General features: G+C 27.0%; 2 protein-coding genes across 2 annotated transcripts in view; one reads left to right on the top strand and one right to left on the bottom strand.

Annotated features, from left to right (window-relative positions):
* Positions 1–16,879, bottom strand: part of LOC129958438 (tubulin-specific chaperone D-like) — a 36,295-nt gene extending 19,416 nt beyond the window's left edge. The window contains exons 1-8 of the mRNA XM_056070932.1: positions 16,479–16,879; positions 13,184–13,365; positions 10,184–10,322; positions 9,482–9,680; positions 7,879–8,089; positions 7,114–7,262; positions 1,041–1,266; positions 609–752 (exon numbers count right to left, since the gene is read on the bottom strand). Of these exons, the coding sequence (XP_055926907.1) occupies positions 609–752; positions 1,041–1,266; positions 7,114–7,262; positions 7,879–8,089; positions 9,482–9,680; positions 10,184–10,322; positions 13,184–13,365; positions 16,479–16,850 (1,622 nt within the window). The 5' untranslated portion in view covers positions 16,851–16,879. The remainder of the gene's footprint in view (positions 1–608; positions 753–1,040; positions 1,267–7,113; positions 7,263–7,878; positions 8,090–9,481; positions 9,681–10,183; positions 10,323–13,183; positions 13,366–16,478) is intronic.
* A 265-nt stretch (positions 16,880–17,144) lies between these two features.
* On the top strand, positions 17,145–25,221 carry LOC129958447 (huntingtin-interacting protein K-like). The gene is made up of 3 exons (XM_056070943.1): positions 17,145–17,374; positions 19,802–19,909; positions 25,091–25,221. Exons 1-3 carry the CDS (start codon positions 17,228–17,230, stop codon positions 25,184–25,186), a joined length of 351 nt encoding a protein of 116 aa, XP_055926918.1. The 5' UTR covers positions 17,145–17,227; the 3' UTR covers positions 25,187–25,221.
* The last annotated feature ends 673 nt before the right edge of the window (positions 25,222–25,894 follow it).

The raw sequence follows: 25,894 nt of genomic DNA, 5'->3' as shown, positions 1-25,894 counted from the left end.
TCAGAACCAGTAACTCATACTTGAATAGCTTGTTTGAATCCAAAAAGTAAATAATTTAAGCAATAGGAAAATGAATATTGTTTTTGATGTATTACAGAAGCTGTATTAGCTGAAAACTAATTTGAAAACACAAAGAATGAAGAAGTTTTAAAAATATAGTGAAAATGATTAAAAAAATAACTTTAAAATATTTTACAATAAAGGATAGTTTGCATCAGGATTTTTGCATAAAGCAAGGTTTTGAGTAAAAATATTTAAATTTATGGAGATCCTCATGATTAAAACTTAACCAACAGCATTAAAACGAATGATATAGATGTAAAAAAAAATAATATATAACTGAATGAATATGTTGATATATTGAGATGACTCACAAACAACACATCATAAATTTAAAACAAATTTCAACGTTAGACAAAAGTAAGTTTAGATTAATAAAAGTAAGCAAAGCAAAGAATAATAAAAGTAGATTTTATTTTTCTGTGAGCATATAAAATTTATTTATTAGGGAGAAAACAATTAGCAAGTAATCACAACATTTTTCATAAAAATATGTAAAAAAATTATTATACATATAAGTAAAGTCATCCAAATCTTATGAATCTTACCTTAAATTGAGAAATGAGTTTTGACGGGAACCCACAGCATAGTAGTCAGTTTCTGTCAGAATCTCAATACCATGAGGAAAAGTGCCTTGGCGACCAACATTTTCCTGGAATGCAGCAGATGCAGCTCGCCGACATGTGATTTCTCTAGAGATTAATATTTTATAAATTTGGATAATTTTGGGATAAAAAAAGCATTTAAGTCATTTATTCCTATAATGCAAATAATTAAAAAACTCCTCTTAAGAAATTAAAATTTTTTTAAAATATCATTTATTTTTTTTAGCTAACAATTTATAATGCTTTTTCTATATGATCTATAAGCAAAATTATACAGGAATTGATTGAAAATTAAGTATACAAAATGTCAAGCTTGATGATAAATTTACAAGAGAAAATTATTTTATTCAAATGATAGTAAATCAAACAACGAACCTGTCAAAAACAGTTGCAACCAATAATGCTCCAGCAATGCTATTTACATATGGTTGAAGTACAGTAGGATCATATGCTCTGGCAAATGACCAACATACATAACAAGCCGCATCTCTAATATGAGCACCAACAGAGAAATTCCCTCTTTGCTCATCATAAATCAATGCCTTCAAAACAACACTCACAACTCGATCTAAATGTTGAGGAAGTATAAGGCCTCTTCTACCTTTAAAATAAGTAAAACAGAGTCATTTTTTTTTAAGAGGAAGAAGAACAGAACAGGAAAATAATTAGAGCTTTAGTTAATCGACAGTTTAAGCTAACAATAGGAAAGGTAAGGATTTTATTGAAATAATGCACCAAAGAATAAAAAAGCTGAGCAAAATTGATTTTTTATTTCAACAATTAACAGTAATTTTTCATTTCCCATTTAAAGCAGATCCAATGCATACCTTACAGATTCTAGAAAATTCATTTGAAATTTAGCAATGGAAATTTCAGCTGTAGACATTTTTTTCATTGAATCCATTTGAATTGCCAATGTAGTATTTTTAATAACATTAGAGAACATAGAAAACCCAATAAATTACTAAGGATCAAAAATGCCAAATATTATCTTCAAAATATTTCAAAACTAATGTGGCAGAAGAGCAGGCCAGATTTCCATAAATACAAATACAAATGAACTCACAGTTTTAAAACAAAATCTATTCTTAATTATATTTTCTGATCTCTTAACACAAGGCAGTAGATTATAAAGGCTAATCTTGAACTGCCATTAATTTTTTTCAAGTTTATTACTGAAAAAAAGTCCAAAAAATAAAAATATCATTCACATTTTATGATAAATTTTATAATTTAATTTAACGTCAAGAAACCTTAAATTATATTACAAAATGTAACTTTAAAGAAAAATAATGTAAAACTTAATTCTTACAGAAATTATTCCCCCATTTTGTAAAGAAGAGTTATTACTTTAATTAGTCAGATTATTGAGATTTACAGTATAATTATAATATAATGCATGTATTGAACAGGGTGCGTAGTGAGAAACTGCAGTAAAAATTAAGTACTTTTAAGCACCTTAGACCCAAAAATTAAGCACCTTTGTTTAAGTATGCATACATAAAGTACATATTTACTAAACATAGTATTTTTTTTTCTGTTTTATAATAATGCATGATTTTTATTGAAAAAAAATTCTTAAAAATTAATTTTAAATGCTTATTTTTAAAATTTTAATATTTATTTCTGTATCTGCACAACATCTACTATTGTAAAATTATGCATTTTTGGATTTGACAAAAGCATAGAAATGATCATAAAAATGGAAAAAAAAAAAAAAATCCCTAGTAATAGCAAACAAAATTAAGTCAACTTTTATAAGACTAACAATAAAGATATGTTTAAAATTAAAATAAAATATCTGATAAATACAAGATAGATTTTTTCAGATGAGATAGACAGATTTCTGAAAATGTCCATAGTGATGTAGACCACAAATTTTGTATTTGATTTTTATATAAGTAACAATAATTAAGATCCAACATGGCTGGGATGGGAAGAGTCAATTTCTCCCTGCACTGTTTCATTCTATTAAGTGATTATAAAGCTAAGAAATAAAGCATTTCTATGGCTATCAGTATACAACTGTCTTTTTTTAACGTTTAACCTTCCTAAAATTTAATGAAAACCTACTTTTTAACCTATAAGCAAAAATTCTTACTTAATTACAGAAGAAGTGTTATTTATATTTTATGAAGAAATGAAAATGCTTTAACAAGTCCTAGTTTTCATAAATAACGAAAAAAAAATATCATACAATCAAAGAAAAAGAAGTTCTGTAGTTAGAACCAAAACGAAAATAAATCAGCCAGAATCCCCTCCCCCCTAAAATTTCTCCCATATTGCCAGGAAATGCCTTGTGTGGCATTGGCATACAATAGTTACAGAATATTGACACTAGGTGGGATTCAATATTCTTACTGATTCTATCGAGTGATCATTGGCATGTGTTTTGGGATTAATCTCTGGCATGCATTTGAAACTATCCGAAAAACGAATTTAGATTTTAAATGCATTCTTGCCAATTGATTAAAACAAAAAATTTGATTCAAAACTACACTTATAGTCACAAAATTACATACCAAATTTGATAGGGTGCATAGAGAGAAAGTGCATCAAAAATTAAGTGCTTTTTAAGCACCTTAGCCTCAAAAATTAAGCACCTTTGTATAAGCATGCATTCATAAACTGTGTATTTTCTATGCATAGTTATTATTTTCAGTCTTATAATAATACATAGCTTTTATTGAAAAAAAAAAACTCTTAAAAATTAATTTTAAATACTTATTTTTTTAAATTTTAATATTTCTGTATTTGCACAACATCTTCTATTGTAAAATTATGCCTTTTTGGATTTGACAAAAGCATAGAAATGATCATTAAAAAAAAAAAAAAAACTAAATTAATGATTTGACTAAAAAATTAAAGTAAATTTTTTAAAGATTAACAATAAAGATCTGTGAGCTTTTTCAACATTTCTTAGAATTAAAATAAAAGATAGATACAACTTTTCTGAAAATGCCGACAGTGATATAGAAGCTCAGCATGACCACACATTTTGTACTTGATTTTTATATAAATAACAACAGTTGAGATCCAACATGGCTGGGGTGAAAAAAGTATTAAGTAATCATTCTAAGTAGTACACATTCTATTAAGTAAGTAGCATTCATTCTATTAAATAAATTTAATTTGCAATCTTATAAAGCTAAAGCTTTTCTATGGCTATTATTACACGATTGGCAAATTTGCCATGAAATTGATGATAGAGCAATGCCATGTTCTAAATAAGTTTTAAAAATCATTTTTAATAGAAAATAATAGCAGCATTCATTAATGATCAGACTAAAAAGAAATTGTCTTACCACCTCTTATTCGTAACGTGTAATAAAAGTCGTTTTTGGACGTTTAATGTTTTAAAAATTTAATGAAAACCTGCTTTTTAACCTGTAAGCAAAAATTCTTACATGAAAAAATTACAGAAGAAATTTTATATATATTTTAGAAAGAAATTAAAATGCTTTAACAAGTCCCAGTTTCTATAAATAACGGAAACAAATTCATGAAGTGAAAAAAAAAAAAAAAAAAAAAAAAAGAAAAGAAAAGAAAAAGCTCTGTATATTGAAGCAAAACGGAAACAAATGAGCCAAAGCATCTCTCCAGAATTTCCTCGCATATTACCAGAAAATGCCTTGTGTGGCATTGGCGTACAATAGTTATGGAATATTAACACTAGGCGTGAATTAAACATTTTTGCTAATTCTATCGAGTGACCGTCGGCAAGTGTTTTGGGATTCATCTCTGGCATGCATTTGAAACTATCTGAAAAACGAATTTGGGTTTTAGACACATTCTTCCCAATAGATTAAAACAAAAATTTGACTCAAAATTACACTTATAGTTACAAAACTACATACCAAATTTGATATATTTAAGTCATTATATTTTTGAGTTATCGCATTTGCATATTTCTGAAAGTACAAACCGACTTGCAATGAACATTCTGTTGGATTTGGCACAAAATTTTACAGATGTTTATACAATAGATATTAAATCTGTGTACCAAATTTTAACCATCTAGCTCTCTTGGTTTTGTATTGTCATGCTAATTTATATTCAAACAGTCGGACAGACATATTTCCTCTGAACGGATGTTGCTAACAAGTTGATTGAAATCTACAAGTTTGGTGTAAAGACTGCATAATAAATTTCATCCACAAGGCTCAAAGTGTTTTTGTGCTATCTTTGCCACAGATAGACATTTTCTGAAAATGTGTTTTCAAATTCAAGGAAGTATGAAATATGGAGATTCATTAAAATCTCAAGTTCAAATTTTTTTAATGATGGCAAAATTTTCTAATTTTACATACGAGAAAGTAAAAATGCCAAATGAAGCATTTTTAAAAAAAGTCTTTCTTGAAACCAGCACAAGACAATATATTGCATTGCTTCAAAATTTAACATTAAATAAAAGCAAAGAAAGCATTTTTTTTTCTTTTATTACAATTTTAACAGCTGCAGAATAATGCAATTCAACAATTTCAAGAAGCCATATCATTTTGAATTACATTATAATAAAAATCTTTGCTATAATCTGTATCCAAAACTAATTACTTAGAAATTATTTTTTAAAAATTACATTCAACCAAACAAAATTTTTATTATTCCTTATTTATTTATTTTTAACCTTTAAAACAGTGTTAAAATAATTTTTATATGATAATATACTTTGATGCTATGATGAAAACACATTAAAATTCTATTTTTTAAATTAAACTTTGAATTAAAAGTTTGAGAAATGCATTATTAGTGTGCCTCTAATACACCAAAAAATTTCCCAAATTTCATGTTCCTAACTTCAATGGCTTTATGCTGAGCATTGCTCAGGACAATACATTATATACTATAAAGAGAGATTTTATTGAAGAAAAATTTCTATAAGATTATAAAAAAATGATAAAACCTATATCTTGAAAAAAAAAAAAAAATGTAATTTTTTTATTTCTTTAAAAAGTTTTTATCTTTTTAATATTTAGTTTAAAACATTTAGTTTCTTAATCAAAACCAATTTGGCAAGATTAGTCCAACAAATAAAAATGTTCAAATGGATGAAAACATAGAAAAAATACCACAAAAGATATAGCGATCATTGAAAATTTAAGGCTTCAAATTAAAATTTCATAATATTAGACTTTATATGATTAACTAATGTAATTAATACCACAATTAATTACAATTCTATATAGTACAGTTGAATACCTGTAGTAGGTAGTTCAAGTGATTGATTACTCCAAAACGACATATTACTAAGAACGATGATTGAATAGGTTATTGTTTTTAAAGTAGCTTACATCATTTTGGCGCATCAAATTCATCCTTCTATTTTGATATTTTCCATTGATCGAACTATATTGCATATTCTTCTTTAGCAACACATAAAAGTTTAAACATATACTTATCAGGTAACAAAATCTTCAACATCTAAAAGACTAAAAATTGAAATGATTTTCGATTAACAATAAATATGGCATAGTACGCATTTCGTACTGCCCCGTTCAGATAACTATTCCAGTATTTTAATAAATTGCAATGCACACTTTTGCAGGGGGAAAAATGGAAAGGGTGGGAGAGGAATCATTAAGCGTTATCTTAATATGTGTAGAACCCCTGGAATACTTCAACGAATTCTCGCCTTTTGTTGGTTTTCTTTTTTTGATACATCCTGTAAACCAGCCTTTATGACCATGATTTAGAATTATAATATTCAATTTGTGGGGAACCAAATTAAAAGCTGTCTACGTCTTTAAAATGAGGGGAAAATGAATTTATTTTTCAGATATATAGACAACAGACTTAAAATTTGGCCCTAAAGCTTTAAAAGTATTTTTAATACTCCATTATTTAATGCAAGGTAAAAAACCAATTTTATAAATATTTTAATACAAATAGTAAATCTTGAGTACAAGATATATCAAATACTTGTGTTAATTGAATAACTAAATAAAACACCAGAGACTAATGATTATAATTTTACATATTTTTAATTCTTCTGTTAAGAGTTCAGACAAAGTTACAGAAACTTTGTTCAAAAGTTATATTTTGGGACAATATTACAGATGTTTAAAAAAAATAGTTATCAAATAGAAAATAAACAAAAAATATGTACTGGACATGGAACAAAAAGAAAAACAAAAACAGCTTTGAATATAACATCATGATAGTTATTATGACATGGGAAAAAAAAAAAAAAAAAAAAAAGGCACAAAACAAATTAGGTAAGGGAAAAAAAAAAAAAAATTTAACGACACAATTACTTTATCAGCATTTTATACGTTTACAAATTTCTGAACAAGTATGCACGTATAAAATCAGCTTAAAATTTTTTTTCTTTAAAAACTGTTATTTTGAAATTAAATATTAAAAACCACTTAAAAGGAAAATATCTAATTAAAAAGATAATTTATTGAATAATAAAATAATAATAAACAAAATAAAAAAAAATTCTCACCAAGTTCAGCCAGAGCTAAACAACCTCCATGCCATGCAGAATCACTTTCTCTAAGACTAAACAGCTCAAGAACTGAAGTTACAACATCATCAGCTAATTCTTTGGGCAATCTACTGGTTACTCTTCCAATACCTTTAGCAGCAGACCATCTACAATTCAAATCAAACATAATTGTTGTGTTCATATTTAATCATTAGAAAAATCATAAATATAGCTTTATTTATTTTATAACTATGTGGATAATACTTCTAACATCATCTGCAATTAAAAAAGATTATGAAAGAAAGCAATAAAAGAATGTATTATCTTAAGCACTTTGAAAACTAATGCATTTCATTTAAATGGACATTTTTTATGCTATAATTGTAATCAGCATACAAAAAGTTTTTTACTAATATTTAAAACTGTTTTTTAAAAATAAAAATTAAAAGAAAAACATAACTGTTAAAACTTAAATTTAAAAAAAAAGTCACTTGTATGTTTTTGCATTTATGGCATTACATATTATAAATATGAAAATAGTATTAAAAAGTACAACAAACTGACTGCTGCTGATTCTATTTTCTACCAAATTTAAACACCAGCATTTATCATATTATATATATATATATATATAGTAAGAAAGGAAAGAAAATTCAAAACATCCAGAAAACATCAATTTGTAAATATAGGACACATTAAATGAATCTTATGTATAATATAATTTGACTTTCTGAATATCTACTTAAAAAAGAAGTTATTTTTTTTTTTTTTTTTTGTAATTACCGAATTATTGTGTCTTTATCCCTTAAACCAACTAAAAGTTGTTCTATAATATCTTCAGTCTCGTCTGGTATATCATAATCTTCATCATCTGAAGATTCCTTCTCTGTTGACATTTGCTTTCCAACATCTCCATAAGCCAGGTTGTCAGCTAATGATCGTTTCCCTCGGCTGTAGCGCCAGCTAGCAACTTTCATTCTCAAAAAACTCAATCCTAAAAAAAAGGGGGTGGGGTGGGGTGGGTTGGAGACAATGGTTAACACAAAAGATCATTTTATGATTCAAATTAAAATCTATATTGCATCAAAACTTTAACTCCTAAAATGAAATTTCATCCCATAACAGAAGTGCATGAAAGATAATCATGAAACTAAATTTTATATCAAGTTTTTAGGTATAAATTAGATATACCAAATTAAAACTTCTCCCAAATAACAGTAATAGTGCTTTTAAAAGAAAAAAAAAGTGATTTAAATTAACAAAGTTCTACAAATTAAAGTAGAATACACATACAAAAAAGTAGATGAAAAGAAAATAAAGTAGAATAAAAATTACAAAATTAATAATAGAAAAATTAATCAAATTCATGAAACTTATTTTATTAACCCTATAGCAGAAAAATCATTTATTCTTTGACTTTATAAAGATTTTTTATTTTTATTTTAATCTAAACAGTTATTTGGAATGAAACAAATTTAACTTTGTATTTCTGTTCTTGTCATTTCACAAATATTTAAAATTACAAGATCTATGTCAAAATAGCCACTGTATTACTTAAAAAAATAAGATGTAAATATGGTTAAGTATTTCTGGAAGGAAAAAAAAAAAAGTATTGCGATAAAAATATATATTTGCAGTATTATAAGATAGGTTTTAATATTGCAAATAATTTTAAGAAATTGCCTACGGCATTGAATATTAATTTCAATTAAGTAATTCTTAATCCAAAACAATTTTAGCAATAATATCTGTTACCTTTTCAAAAAATGCTTTTAATATAACTCATAAGTCTAAAATATTATAATTTCTTTGACTGTTACATAGACAAACATGTTAGATTAATAGTACATCAAAATGAAATTTTTCACCCAATAAGTTTTTTTAAAAAAATAAGGTACTTTGGGATTATCCCGCCGTCTTGTCAACACTTGCAAAAATTCGCCAATCTTTTGGCGTTATCATAATGAAACGTAATTTGCGGTTGTTGGCGCAAACCCCTCTTTTGGCGATATCAGGTTTGGCAAAAATGGTCAATGGGATAATCCCAAAGTACAAAAAAATGGTTGATGGGATAATTCTGAAGTACCAAAAATAATTATTTAATAAATATCCAAGAAAATCAATACATAAAAGTGATAATAAATACTAATTAGGAAGAAAAATGAAATTTTGTCTACTATTTCTTTAATATGCAGTCTTTCTTTTATTCAAAAGCAAAGTATACATCCAGGAGTGAGGAAAATAACTTCAGTTACAGGAAGCTAAAGTATCACATTCATGTTATATGAGGAAAGTAAAATTTTAAACAAGATATAAAATTTTCATAAATTTAAAAGTGGTAGGTTTCTAATTTTATAGAAAAGAGGAATAATGATTATATTATTACCAATTCTTTGAATCAATTTTAATGCCATTTTTCGTACAACTGAACTTGAATTGTCTTTGAATCCACACTCAAGAATTTTGCGAAGAACTGGAGCACCATAACTTTTCACATCATCTCTTTTACCGTGTTTAAAAAGTAAAGCTAATGATGACAGTATACCAGCTTGCAAGCTAATTTCATTATCACTGGATACTAACATCTAAATAGAAATTAAAAAAAAAAGACTTTAATACTGGCTGAAAAACTTAAATTTATATACATATAATAAATATGAAGTTGCACTGCAGTAAGAAATTTAACGCAAATTTATGGAATAAGATACCTTACCTTTCATAAACTTATGCAGCAATAACTATTTATTTTTGCTGGTGCAAATTGAAATTTTATTATTAAACAGTGCATCTTTAAATACACTAAAAGAGCCAAATATTTGCCTAATTTATACAAGCACCATTTGGAATTAGCATTAATATGCATAGTGAATCAACTAATAAAAATTAATCTAATTTTTAATAATTGATATTATTACAATGAGTTTAAATCAATTATTGATTCTAAAAATTTAATAATAATATGAATAATCAGATTATCATTGAAAATTAATCATATGCATTGCAGAAAGAACCAAATAAATCATGATTTTATATCGTGATTTAAAAAATAATTTTCATACCAAATGTAAATATAGTATAAAATTCTTACTTTTATGCACCAATCTAAATATTCTTTGAGATACACATCTTTAACATCAGGTCTTGTAATAAAATGAGCAGCTAAAAAGGCAGCAGCATCCCTTGCTTTATCACTGACACTCAGATACATTTTAATTAAGTTTATAATTCTAAAAAAATATGAAAATATTTTCAAAATTAATAGCAAATGTATTTACATTATTTTATTTAAATTTAAAAGATATCATCACAATCATATAGATTTTGAAGTAGAGATATATAATAACAAAAGTATTCTTTGTTATTTAATTTTCTTAAATAAAGAATAACTTATACTATTTTATAATAAATTTTTTTACAGAGATAAATTAAAACCTATTTAAGTTTTATTTTAAAGTTTAATTTAAGTTTTATTTATTTTTACTATAAAGATATTAGATACTATAAAGATATTAAATTACTTTCAAATCATGGAAATATAGTCATAAAAGGAATCTTGAGCCCAGATAAAAAGAAATACGTCATATATATCTTGAAGGCATTTCTTTTGTTGCTGATAGATAGCAGATTTGAAAATAATGAACTCAGGGAGACTGCAAGCAAAATGGGGAAGCAGAGATTTGGGATATGAAGAAGCCAAGTTCGATTTTCAAGTACTCAATGCATTAACTGCCTTATATTTAGTTCTCATTAAAGAGTATAAAACTGCATTTTAATGGGGAATAATTTCATAAAATGCTTACCCATAAAGAAAAAAGAACATTCAAGGATCATAAAATGTATATATTTTAGACATAAAAATGTAAATGATAGATATAAACATTTTCACTGTTAACTTTCAAACATGCCATTCAGTATTTTATAACTTAATATTCTAGATATTTAAGTGAAGAGCACATCTTGCAGTTAATAAGCCAAAACTTAAGAGTTAAAATTAAGTTTCATAGTCACAATACTACACTCTTTCCATTAGCCACTACAAACTTTAACACTAACAATTACTGGTACTCAACTTATTAAAAATTTCACATTTCACAAAAAGTGTTAATCTCTCAAGAATCAATTTTTTTTAATAACTTAGTATATCTACAATAAATTTCTTTTTCTTACTTGTTTCACTATTTTGTGACAGTAGTTTTTGCTAGTCAGTTATTTGACATATTTAGAGCGGGCATTTTTGGCATGCAATCTAAGGTTTTTTTAATGACTTGAAATTTCTCTACTCCACTGGATTCTTTCAATTAATCTAAAATCAAAGGTTATTGCAACATATTCTTCATTACTTAAGTTTTTCAAACTCATATTTTTTATTTAAGTTAAATCCTCTATTATTTGATTATAAAATATTAATCACTTCCCATAATTTCTTATATGACTTATTAATTTCTAAATATTTTTTTTATAAAAATTTATCAATTTGATACTTAAATACTTGAAATTCTTTAAATTCTAATGAATTAGAAGCCATAAGTGAAAAAAATCATTAAATTCCATTAAAAATATAATCATATTATATAATTGAAATTGCATGCAATTCACAAGAATAGAAAGAATGATTTTCATCTTATTATAGCAGCAATGGATTTGTTAAGCCATTCTCTTTAAATCTTTTTTTTTTTAACTGTGATCCTCTTAACAAGAAAGCAATATATATATATATATATATAAAAGCCATAATATTCATGTATCAAATTTCCTGGCTTTTTCCTGAAATTTTTTTCCGATCATTCAGTTTTTTTCAAATTTAGCCCACAAAAAATTCTGTTCTAATTGGGCTGATATTGGCATACAGATCTTTATTTGTTGAATATTCAGTCATAAAGCCTTTAAAAACTTCATTTTTCATGGCATGGTTTAAGTTTCCATACAGCCAATGAACACCATTTTGATATCTTGAATAAAAAAATGGATAATCTTTCTATCAGAATATTAAAAAAAAAAAAAAAAAAAAAAGTGGGATAATTAAAAAGTAGGAAATGAAATTAATTAACAAATGCAATATGTTTTATAATTCTTATTCTTCATTGTTGAATGCATCCTTAAACATCACAATCATATAAATAAATGCAAGGCCATGTATAATGATAATGATACAGAATATGAAACCCTATTGTGCTGATTCTGATAATATTGCATTTAATTACTGTTAATGCTTATACTCACGATAAAAAATATCCTAATTATGAAAGTTAATCAGAATTTTGTCACTCATTTTGAACTACCAGTTAGGTAAAACAATCTTATCACATCTCATTGATCAAATGAAAGCTCCATTATATTTTGATTACACATTTTTCATGTCAATAAAGTTAGGTGAGAAACTAACCGATCTATATGATCAATTCACAAGTTTATTAAAATTTACTTATATATTTCACAAAAATACCAAATGCAGCAAAATTTATTTTTTTCAGTCTACAGACAATTCTTCAAAGTAGAATTGTTGATGTCCATATAACCTGATATTCACTTCTTAGTTGTTACCCTTCCGAGCTTTAAAAGTTTAGACATATGACTTGTCGAAAGGACAGTGACAGTAGAGAATAAAAAGAGCAAAGGTCAATAAGTTGATACTTTTTTTACAGTCAACTACAAAAGGTTATTGTTGATTACAATGCAGTATCTTTTTCATGTTATGAATAAATTATGCTATGAAATACCCTACAATAAAATCTAAGTAAGATACCACACATGATCAAATTATACAAAACAATTCGATTAAAATTTAAATGTAAAGTACCTTTTAAAAAGTAATATACAATTTTATGTCTTTAAAACAAGACAACATTTTATTATTGAGGCCTTAGACAAAATTGTAATCACTAAATTTTAGTGACATGATTGTTGCTAATAGAAAATAGTCAACATTCAAGCATGATAATGATCAAGGACTTTTAACACAATAGCAGAAAATGATAAATAACTAATAACCATTTGAAAGAAAAATAAATTTATAAAATTTGTTTTTTTAGATAACTAAATATTATGATTAAAAAGTATGAAATGAAATGCTTAGGTTTGAAAAGCCTACCTTTCCATAATAGGTTTTTTTTCTGAACCACTCTCACTCGTATCATCTAAACGAGTCATGTGGAAAGGTATCATTACAATTATAGACATCCACAGCAATAGCATGTATCGAGCTTCCCATGTTGCAGCATCATGTGGATCCTGTTCATTCAACAAAGAAAGAACAGGTTCCACATCACTCACCTACAAAAGTTCATTATTTTAAAAGAAATTAATTCGTACAAAAAATTTTTTTTATATTATAATGTTAGAATGTAAGTTGAAATATCTACATGAAACTTTTATTTCAGTTAAAAAATTACTCTACAACTAATAAATTGAAAAAACAACATCTAACAAGTTTGAAATTGCATTATAAAATAGGGTTGCTATCGGAAATAATAATGCTAATTGCGGAAAAGCAAAAATATAGCATATGTAAAAAAATTTGATTTAAATTCTTCAGTGAAAAAGTGCAATATTAAAGATTAGTAAACTATTCAGCCCTTAGTAGATAATTATTTGGGCACACCATTTACAAAATGCATTATTTTAATAAGAGATACTAAATGGCGATACTTGCATGAAAATACAGATGTACTTATTAAACATACGTCACCAATGAACATAGTCACATTTATAATCACATTTTATAAGCATACAAACTTTGGCAATTATAAAAGAAATTATAATAATTTTTCAATAATAATTAACATGTTAAGAGAATTTTATTATTGCTAATTTCATGATAATTCATGTTATATATACACATACGAGGGATATTTTTTTTTCAAGGTCCGATAAGTTGCTAAATGAAAATCATAATCAGAATCAAGAAAATTTTATATGGAACAATGCGATACAACATCAAGCTACTTTTCGACGTAATCACCATTCAGATTCATACATGTGTTGTAGCATAGTACCAATTTTCCAATACCTTCATTATAGAAAGCAGCCATCTGTGTTTTCAGCCAATTCTGTATGCTGGTTTGCAGCTCGGTGTCTGTGGCGAATGTTTGTCCTCTTAGCCAGCGTTTCTTGTGGACAAAGAGATGAAAATCTGAGTGAGCCAAGTCAGGACTGTATGCTTAGAGATCAAAAATTTCCCATCTAAAACGCTCCAGGAGGATCCTTGTTGCAACTGCAGTGTGCGGCCTTGCATTGTCATGAAGAAGGAAAATGCCTAATGACAACATTCCTCTTCTCTTGTTCTGAATTACCCTTCAAAGATGTTGAAGATCTTGCTGTACAAAGCTGAATTGATGATTGTGCCACATGACATGAATTCCACCAAGGGAACATTTTTATGGTCCCAAAACACTGTAGCCATACACTTTTTGGTGGAGAACGCGCTTGAATTTCACTGGTTTACAACTGGGGGAGTGTGAATGCATCCACTGTTTGGATTGCCTTTTTGTTTCTTTAGTTTTGTAATGGACCCATGTCTCATCTCCTGAGACAATTTTGTCCAAAAAAACTCATCTTCATTGTGATGGTAGCACTGGAGGAAGTTTAATGTGAAGCCCATTCACTGAGTTTTGTGATGGTCAGACAGCATCTTGGGAACCCATCTTATGCAAAGTTTGCAGTACTCAAGTCTTTCACTCACAATGGTATAGAGAGCTGACCGTGAAATTTCTGGAAACAAATAACTCAACCTAGAAATTGTGAACCGACGATTTCTGCGAATCGCCTGATCAATGCGCAGAACAAGATCATCGGTTGACACTGCCTTCCTTCCCTGGCCGCCTGCATAAAGAACAACTGTGCGTCCAACATCAAAGTTCCTGCACTTTGCTGTCACTCATGAACGTTTCTCTCTACACTTTATTCATTTGTCTATGAATTTCGGCTGCAGTGCTTCCTTCAGAATGCAGAAAGCGAATGACTGAACGCAACTCACGTTTGGCGGGAGACTATATTTTTCGAAGCATGTTTATGTGATCCCTATGTACTCAGAAACAACAAATGCAAATTGACAATGTTCCCCTGGTGAACTACAGACACAGTGCACTGACCTAGCAGATTTTTTCTGCAGTTTTCCTTTAGCGACCATTGGACCTTGAAAAAAAAACAGCCCTCGTATATGTGTGTTATAACCTATGGAATCTTATAATGTTACACAGTTTTTAAACTTAACAAAACTAGGAATGAAGAGGAGAAACAAATCTAAATTGGGAGAAACTGATTAACCAAGCAAGAAAATGGTAGAAATTTTGGTCAGTAGAATTTTATTTAGAATCAATATTTTCTCCACAAATATTTCTCATACATTATTAATTCTTTGATATGAATTTAATAATGTACGAGAATGTACAAAATATAAATTAAAAAACTCATAGTGTTTAAATCCAAGGAAAGAATAACTGTTATCAATCACTTATATAGAGAAATATTTTAACAAATTTTTAATCTTTATCTAATATCTGGATATCCCAATTGCATCTGCTCAGAATTCAACAACTCTTTCTTTGAAATGACACAAGTTTCAGTTTTTGAGTAATCAGGAAAGTTTGAAATTTTATTCAAAATGTGATATTGCATTTCAAAGGTGAAAAAATAAGTGTGAATTTATCAAGGAAATCAATCCTTGGAAAAGTAAACAATACATTTCATCAGATTAATAATAAGCAATATCAGGAAAAAATGAAAATATAAAAAATTGCATTTACAATGTTGTCTGAAAATATGCCAACTCGTAAAGAGAATATTTACAAGATGATGCTCATTTTACATTTTAATTGATATGCGATAATTAGTTTTTTAAAAATACAGTATTTGAGTACTTATTAAAAAGCTGTCATCACTGATAAGTTCACTGGTACATGTTTTAGAACACATAAATAAATATATTGGAGGCTTTTGGAAAGTTGGGAAAAATGATTTTTACAGATAATTTAAAAGTGTAGTAAAGACTTCAGAAATTCTTGTATTTATCTTTATTTTTTTTTCATGACTAAGAAAGAATCTTTTTTTCTTTTTCAAAAATATTAGGTGTACTTTTGATTAGTGTTACTAACTCTAAAAAAAGCATCATGCACGCATATTTTTCTGGAAATAAAAGGAAAAAATCTTTACATTGCATTTGCAACAATATTTTAAAAGTTTATAAATAATACATCATTGCTTTAACTGTCAGAAATTAGTTGAAATATTATATCAGTAAGACATGAACACTTCTATTTTGGATTAATAAATAAATGCAATTCGTGGCAGAAAACATTGTTAGGTAAAAATTTGCAGCAAAATAATTACAATTTTTAATTTTTACATTTCATAGATGATAATTACATCAAAAAATAAAATAAACAAACCTCATGTGGTAAATGCCTTAGAACTACTTTGTAACCCCGCACTTTAGTTATTATGTAAAGAAATTTGAAAGCAAGATATTGCAGACTCTTTTCATTGTCAGGATTCCTTGCAATTTTCAATAATTCATTTAGAAAGTCATCTAAATAGCGATCCAGGAGGTGCGGTTGTTCTTGATATTGATTCAGAATGTATATGAATCTTTCTATAACTTTTTCTGATTGTGATTGATCATTATAAACTGTTTTTAACTGTGATATCAAACTGATAATCTCATCGTATTCTTTGAAAACCTCTAGAGCACATCCCAAACCTACAGAATCTGTATCATCTGCGTTTCCTTCGCTACAAGTTCTGTTTCGGCTGGTATCCATAGTATTGTTTAATGTTTAGACACTTCTGAAACCACAACCAAGAATGTTGTGGAGTTGAGGCATCGCAAACATTCCAAAATATTTCTATTTCTGAAATGCAAATTAAAGAAAAATATTCATTAAGAATTAATAACAATTTATGAAAAAATATATTCAAAATTCAACATGTCATTATTATTACATACTTTTAAAAATATTTACTTATTTATTATCAGAAAGAAATAATTTCGAATTTCTTATATCCGTTACAGTCTTTAAAATTAGTCTGCTACTACAACTACTGCTACAACAATCCTTTCGCTACTATTTGATTCGGAATTATAGCACGTTCTTCTTTCATCTTTTCATATTCGGTTTGTTTCATAAACAAAACTAACATGGCCGATGAATTTGATGAAAATACCGCTAATGAAGACCAAAAGCCTCAAAAGAAAGTTGCCAAACATGACAGTGGAGCTGCTGATCTTGAAAAAGTTACCGACTATGCAGAAGAAAAAGAAATTAGTAGTCAAGATATTATTGGGGTATGTGATTATTTATTTATTTACTGTAAATTTTGGATTAAGACACTACTATGAATTAACATTGAATTAATTCAGTATACGGTTGGTAGGATAGCATTGTTTACTTTTAAAATTTCATTACCCTTGTTTTAACCTGAATTAAATTACTTTCGGTTGGAATTCAAATTGTGTCACTGCCTTTTTAAGCTTATCGTTTCATTTCGTTACTTTAATTATACTTATCAATATGATAAATTAATAATAAAACTAGAAATATATTAAATTATCAAAACCTTTGTTGTAGAATTTGATCTTAAATGCGACAAAGAATATTATGAGTATTCAAGAATACCCATAATTCAAGAATTTTATGGGTATTAAATGTCAATGTTGTTAAAAAGAAATTATTGTGTGGATTAATGCTCTGCCTTTAGTATTTCACTTTTCTTATGGCAGTAATCTGTTAATTATCTTTTGTAAAATACAGCTACTGTAATAGGATGTACATAACTTGTAATAATTGACTAGATCAAGTAGCACTACATATGGTGCAAAAAGAGCTACTGCTATCACAGTTTAAAGATTTGAATAGAGAAAGATAGAACTGTTTTTGCAGTAACACTTCTATTAGTTGTAATCAGAAAGTACAAAAGCCAGATAAATTTATTGCAATTGGAAGAATTCTAGTTCTAACTAAGAGCCTTTTGGCCGATATAAATTATTGGGTATTTATTATTTACCAGTGAAGGATTAATGAAAATACAATTTTCTTCCTCTAAATTTTGTATAAATAGCATAAGTGGATGCTTGTTTTCTTGTTATAAATTAGAAGCACACTCTTAGGTTTACAATACCACTTTGGTTTTATAGCTATATTTGGCAAGTTTTGGCTCTTTCACTATTTATTAATAAATACCAATTATTATACTTCTAATATAAATACAGTAGACATCACTTAATGAGCATAATTCATTCCTGAATCATATTCAAAATGCTTATACTTTATGAGATTTTAATTGTCTCTTGGGTTTTTTTTTTTTTGTTTGTGATTCCAAGATTTGAGGAGTAATTTTATGAAATGACAGAAATTTTTTTAGTAACCTTAAATTATATTTAGTATGAAATAATTGAAAATATTTTTCTAGAAATCTTTTTTATGTATTCAGTATATATATTTCAATATTTATCCACTAAAATGCCCTTTAAATATTTATGGTATACTTGAAATACAAGATGGATATATATGCTTACTGATTTTGGTTAATCTAATATAATTCTAGTTTTAAAAAATAATTATTTGTTTTAGGAAAACAAGCAATCAATTTAATTTTAAGAAGATGTATTGATAAAGTCTGAGAATCAAGTATCAGGTTCTCATCAAGACAAAAAAAAAAAAAAAAAAAATCACATTTTACCAGACTAATATAATGAGAAATTAAAAAAAAATGACCTCTTATTGTCTTAAAAAAATTACTACTTGGTATTACTTGGCTGATATTATTGCACTTCTCATACAAATACTAAAGAACCTTGCTTAATGAACATAATTTGTTCCCAAATCCTATTTGTAATGCAAAATGAATTCATTAAACGAAACAGTTTTTTCCCATAGGAATCCATGTTAGACACAATATTGCATTCCATTCTAAAAAAAATATTTAAAAAAAAACACTTAAGTTAATTTTTAATAATGTAGATTATTATTTATAATGCATGTTTTTTTTTTACAAGAAAATTATTAAACATTTTTTTCTTTGGCTTTGCTTCAAAATTTTAGGAAAATAAGACACAGCATTATCATTAAATGAATTTTAGCTTGTACAATGATGCTTTTTAGCATGTGACATAATAATTTCCTATGTTTTTAGTATCCACTTTATTTAACTTGAAAGTTGTTGCTCTGCTATGCTTATTACTTCTTCTCTCCTGACCAAATCCATAAGCTTTTCATAGATCTTGCCATGTTCTTCTATCCACTTATTGATGCCATTACTGTACACTTCTAATCCCATTATTTTAATCAGAGACATTGATTAAAATATCACAGTTGCTTGATAAAACCCCTTGGAGTCACATTTGACAATGCTATTCAACCAAAACTTCTTTGATAGAGAAGTAAGGGCCCTCTTCAAGCAGAAGCTCAACACAGACTGATACGACCCAATCTGGCATATGGTATTGCAATGTTTTCACATCACACATTCTGTGAAGTATCACTCTTTAAGTGAATCATTTTTACAAATTTTTTTTGCTCATTAAATGTGGGTTGATGGTACTAGAAGTATACTATTTCATTTGTTTAAAAAAATTTCTATATATCTTTGTGTATATAAAATGACATTTTAAAATTGTGTAAGATTAATACTCCATCAACAAGTATAGAAAACACAATAGGGATAACAAGATGCTTTATATATATTTGTATTTTTATGTTTTTTTATTTTGCAGGCTATGTCCTTAATTGGGGACAAACATTCAAAAGAAACTGCAGAAAAAGCAGCTCGACAAAAAGAGCTTGCCAAAGTAACCATAAAGAAAGATGATGTAGAATTAATTGTAAGTATTACTTGTTTATATTGTATCTAGTGTAGATTTTTGTTATTGCAAAAATTAGTTTATTGTAATTGATTAACTTAGAATTTATAACTTTTTCTGATTTCTTTATTTAAATAACTTAAATCTTAGTTAATGTTTGGATCATTTGGAAAAACAATGTCACTTTTCTCTTATTGAAATTGTGATGTTAGAAAATCATTTGATAAACTTTCATGACTGATATAATGTTACTACATAAATGCTTCCAAAAAAACTGTAAATAAAATACTGGCCTAATAATTATAACAAAATTTTTATAGAGTACATAAAATAAATTGCTTTATATACCTACAGTATTATCAATAACAAAGTCTTTTGACTTTTTCCAAATGTTTGGAAGATGCTGGTTGTTGGTAGTAATGCTGTATCTGTTTCAGTAATATAGTCCCTTATTGCTCAACCATGGCTGTAATGCCATGAAATTGGATGTTTCTAAGGAAGATTATTTTGTAATTCCTTCCTTCAACTTCAAACAGTTTGAAGATAAAAGTCCTTCTTTTTGATATTTTTTGGATTTGGTTAGGTCTTTAGGTTAGATTCCTAACCAAAGTGTGATTATGATGGTAGTAGGCAGCAGAATTTCACCTCTTTCTGCATGGTATTTATTTTTCAAGATTGGTAATCAACTTATGTATACCATTGTCATTTCCGTATTTTATTAAGTTAATATGGAATCCAGTATATAATAATTTTCCTCTGGCTGAGAATGTTATTCATTATGTGTCACACTATTCTGAATCATTATGAATAATTCTGGGAGAGGCTAGTGATATGCTATAGAATGGAAACATCTTATGATCTCTTTTCTGCTGATCAAGATTGCATTGATTGTTACTATAAGAAAATCTACATTCCCATTCCTACTTGTAATTGATCTACTTTGCAACCATTCTTTATTGTAGTGAATTATTATCACATAATCTTTGATAGCATTTGCAATCATTTTTGCAATAAGTCACTTTGAATTTAATAAATGATATTTTTTTTGTAACATGCTTCTGAGCAGTACAAACAACATTCTATATTTTATATTCTGCACAGCAATTACTTTTTGATTTGACTGTATTGATTGTTTTATCGTTGCTATACCTAATAGACTGCTAATAGTACGTCACGGTATTTATTTCCATACAGCATAGGTAAATTTCACATTTTTTTTATTTATTACAACCATTGTAGAAGAAACTACTTTTAGATTTCTCAATCTTATTGCTTTACCTCAAATGTTTTAGAAAAGTGTATACATAAAAAGAATGGAAAAAACTTAGTTAAAATTGAAACATTTTAGTTATATAACAGCTTAATATATATAACAGATGAAATCCTTTTCTTACATTCTTTAGATTCTAATACTTAATTTTTATTTGTACAACATTTAAATACTGAATATATTAATTAAATTATATTTATTGGTATTTTTAATAAAACAAATAGTTTATTATTTATTGAAACTAGATGTAATATTCATAATTTCTATAAATTGTTATTCAGTATTTACTGATTTACCTAGTATCACTTAGGATTGAAAATATTTTGTAGTCTAACAATTATAATATAAAATGTGCTGTTATGTAAAATGTTATAGTATATAAAATGCTCTTATGGTTCAAAATATTTTTAATTAAAATGATAATATCAGTTTCATCAAATTATTCTAAAAATAAACATAAATTAAAAAGTAATAGTATCTATAACAATGAAATTGAATTCCTTTTATTAAATGGAGATGACTAAGTGTTAAATAGTATTTTTTGTATGCATAGTAATGTATATATATTCATATTTTTAAATGAATTAAAAATAAAATATTTAATTGCCACAAAAAGTTTGCTAAAGCCTTTCTTTTGCTTCAAGATATTTGAGGACAAAATTTTAAGAAAATTTATTCAATTGTTTTGATTTCTGTAATGTATAAATGATTAATATATTTTATGATTATATTTTTCTTTCCCATTTGTCACTGTTACTTTGACAATAGAAGTTCATATCATAGTTTTTATTGCTGTGATTATTGTACTTTTATGAAGTGTTTAAAAACACTGCATAAAATTTCTACCAAATCACCTTGAATAAACTTTTGCAGTAAACTTTAAGAATTTTTTTTAAATTAAATTGAATTTTGCATATATAAATATCACTAAACTACCATTAATGGAAAGATAATTGTTTGCTCTTTAAGATGTAAATAAAATCATTTTCAAGTAATAATTATATAGGATATTATTGGTGAAAAATTTAAGCAAAAATAGCAAGAATTAGCTTAATTTGTTACTTAATTAAGAAATAATTTAGTTAGATGAAACTACATACTGAATGTAAAAATAATCCACAGAATTACATGTGCAAATTTCATGTCTTTACTTTTCATCATTTTGGAGGAATTCTTGTGATGTACAAATAAAAGTTATATGCATTCTCTGTTTTATATATAAATAATTAGATGTACTCATGTTATGTTTGTTCTGAAGACTATGTAGCAAAACATATAAGATTTTTAGTTTTCACATTTATTAAATAAATAATTTTAGATGCTTAAGAATGTTTGATTTTTTCCAGAATTTTAATAAATGTTAATAACAGATTAACAAATATATATATTAAGGAAACTTTTACTACCAAAGCTTTTCTTTTATCAGATTCATTGTTATTTATAAATATAATTTTTGAATAGGAAATACAATAAAATTATTTAAATGAGGTTTTGCTTTAAAGTTATTAATGAGGTTTATTAAATGAGGTTTTGCTTGAAATTTGTAAATATATAAATAAATTGCATCAATAAATTTCAGCTTTATCATTTTGATTAAATGTTTTGTTTGAAAACTGATTTTCACAATAAGGCAAGTGTATTCAATATGTTCAAAATTTATAACTAGATATTAACCAAAATTCATATTGACATATAGTAGTCTGACGTATAGTAGCAGCTTATTTAAAGTTTCATTTTTTTGACATTCTTTTTTGTTGATTGTTATAAATGGGTTGTTTATAAATTAGAAATGAGAAATTATTGGATATTATAAATTATAAAATGGTACTGCATTTTTTCACATTTGTATCAAAGTTTTCTTTCTTTGTATTTTATTTGGAAACTTTGTTGCAATTTTAGTTCTTCAAAAACATTTGTTATTAATTTAAAATTGTGCGATTCTATCTTAGTTTGTAAATTCTAAATTTCTTTTCTTTATTGGTATAATTTATTTCTATTAATCATTACTTTACAACCTATCTAATATTTTCATTAAAAGTTAAAACTGAAGTTTTTAACTTACATTCATTGAAACTTGCAGGGGTGTTTGTGCTCCGGGGAAACCCCGGAATTCCGGGGATTTTGAACTTTGATCCCCGGAATTTCCGGGGATCGTCGTTCAAAAGGAAGTAGGAATAATAATGAATTATTTATTTTGATCTGGGTAATTTTGTTTGCTTTTAAAGCAGAAAACGCAAGGTCAGTGTGTGTGGTGAAAACTTTTCCTTTCTTTCTCCAAAGGCAGTGATAATGCGTGAAAAGGGGGAAAAAACTTTTTTTTTGTTCTTTCCTTATTGCTAGTTATGACTCATTCCACCGGTTCTCGGACATTCTCTTCTGGATTCTTTTCGGCAAGTAGGCGCGGAAGAAGAAAAAGGGCGAGACTTCGTTCGACCAGATGTGCGATAACGTGACTCTGGGTTCAAAGGTCTTATCTCTCCTGGCGTGGCGCCAATAAGTAGAGAAGGGGGATTTTTCGCCGTATTAGCTATTTGTCATTGATCGCTTCGCAACTTTTTTTTCTCCGCTGTGTAAAATTTTCGTTTCATTTATTGATGCACGTGTAAATTTTTCGTTTCGCTTATTGAAATATTTTTTCATTTATGTACGCAAGAGAATTTCATTTAGAAATTTCAGCATATGAAACAGAAATTACCCCTTAAAAATTCATATCTAATTAGTTTTACAGCATTAGATCCAGAGCTAAGAGGTAAAACCAGTACAATATTAGCTTTTGAAAAATTATCATCTTTTATGTCCCATATTTTTAGTGATAATGAAAAGTCAAAAGTAGAAGCTGAAATAAGGTTATACCAGAGTGATATTGATATCACCAAAGAAATGCTCTACACATCTGATGAAAGTGGAAATCAAGTCAAGTGTACAATTGATAAATATTGGTCTAAAGTTTTTAATTTAAAAGATGATTTCACAAATGATTATAAGTATCCTACATTGGCTAAATTGGTCAAAGCCTGCCTTAGCTGCTTCCATGGCCCATCAGTGGAAAGTGCATTGAACTTAATGGATACACTTGTCACTGACTATAGAACCTCTCTTAAGATTGATTCCCTAGATGCAGTGCAGACTATTAAATATGATTTAATGGCTTCTAAAGAAACCTCATGTGAAAAATATGGCTCAAAAAATCCAATGACTGATCCAATTCACAAAAGATCTCTTACTGAATATGAACAGAAGTTGGAAAACATATCAAGAGGACTTAAAAACATGTATTTCAGATGAGTCACCTATAAAAGTCTCTGAAAAACCTTCTACATTAGCAGAAAAGCAAACTGCTTCTACCTCTGCATGTGCAGTTCTCGAGGAAATTTCTTCAACTGTAAATGAGGAAAATAAAAGTCAACCTTCATGCAATTATGAAGTTCACCACAAAAGAAAGACAAGGACACAAACATCAGAAAATAAAAAAAAGCAGCAGAAATTAGATAATTTTTTTTAAAAAGAATTAATTCAGGTAATTTAAAATATTTGCATAAAATGTAGTAATTTATATGTTTGAAAATTTATGGTTATTAATTTTGCAAAAAAAGTAATTCATTGAACTTTTATAATTAGGTCATTCAATACTTCATAATTGTAATTTTTCATTTCTCTCCCCCCCCCCCCTTCTCGAAACTCCAAAATGCCGGTAGTAAGTCCGTAAAAGTTTCAGGGGATTTTTTGGGGTCCCACAAACACCCCTGAACTTGACAAAGGGATTCTTATTAGTTTTATTAGTTATATTTTGTGGTGTGGTTTATTATTTTAATTAGTTTTTTTTTGTGGTGTTATTACTTGTATATACACTTGTATATTTGTGGTACTTGTATATACACTCATATTATTATTTTATAGATATTACTAATATTCATATATTTCTTTTTTTTTAGATGCAAGAAATGGAAATACCTCGGAATATAGCTGAATTAAAATTAAGAGAACATCATGGAAATGTTGTTGAAGCATTAATTGAGTTGACTAATTAGTTTTTGTATATAAATAAATGTTTTATTTAATTGTTTATTTAAATGTTTTATTTAATTGAATCAGATCATATTTTATACGCAAAGGGAAAATATAAATACATACTGAATAATAACTACATTTTTTCAAGACAATGATAAAATTTGTAACATTCTTTAACTTACCATAGCACATGTATTACAATTTAAAATTTGAATGTGTGTGCACATTACATTTTACAGTTCTTAACTTGAAGGTGTATTATTATATTTTATGTATTTACTTATACAGAAAGTGTTATAAGAATATACATATTATTAAAATGTTTTGTATTTTCTTTTCAATACATATATTTTCTGCTGGTGTTGAGTGTAATTATGGAGAAATCATTGGATCATTGCTTGTCCATCCTTAAGTTTCATTTTTATTTTGGTCTTTCAACCATTTTAAGAGTGGTGCAAAGTATTCAGTCATTGTCTTGGTATCCATTTTATCAGTTTTTCCTTGGGTAATAATGTTAATAGCTTTGTTCCAGTGAACAGAACTACCAAAGCTAAGCATGTCACTGTAAAAAAAAAAAAAAAGGTTTACAAGTCAATAAATCTGTTTTATCCTTTATACACCATATCTCTGTGATGCTGTTTGATATTCTGACTGCCATATAATATTTTGATTGTACAGTACGGTTGGTCATTTTGTGCTGATAGGAATAGTTTTTTTTAATGCATTAT

Source organism: Argiope bruennichi, chromosome 2, assembly GCF_947563725.1.
Source record: "Argiope bruennichi chromosome 2, qqArgBrue1.1, whole genome shotgun sequence".
In the NCBI taxonomy this organism is placed as follows: domain Eukaryota; kingdom Metazoa; phylum Arthropoda; class Arachnida; order Araneae; family Araneidae; genus Argiope; species Argiope bruennichi.
Note: the sequence above shows the minus strand (reverse complement) of the source record. Positions and strands in the feature narration are given on the sequence as shown.

Excerpts from the sequence above, each read along its gene's own strand:
- LOC129958447 (XM_056070943.1), top strand. The coding sequence starts at position 17,228 with ATGGCCGATGAATTTGATGAAAATACCGCTAATGAAGACCAAAAGCCT. Across the intron at positions 17,375-19,801 it reads GTAGTCAAGATATTATTGGG|GCTATGTCCTTAATTGGGGA; the intron begins GTATGTGATTAT and ends TTTATTTTGCAG. Across the intron at positions 19,910-25,090 it reads AAGATGATGTAGAATTAATT|ATGCAAGAAATGGAAATACC; the intron begins GTAAGTATTACT and ends CTTTTTTTTTAG.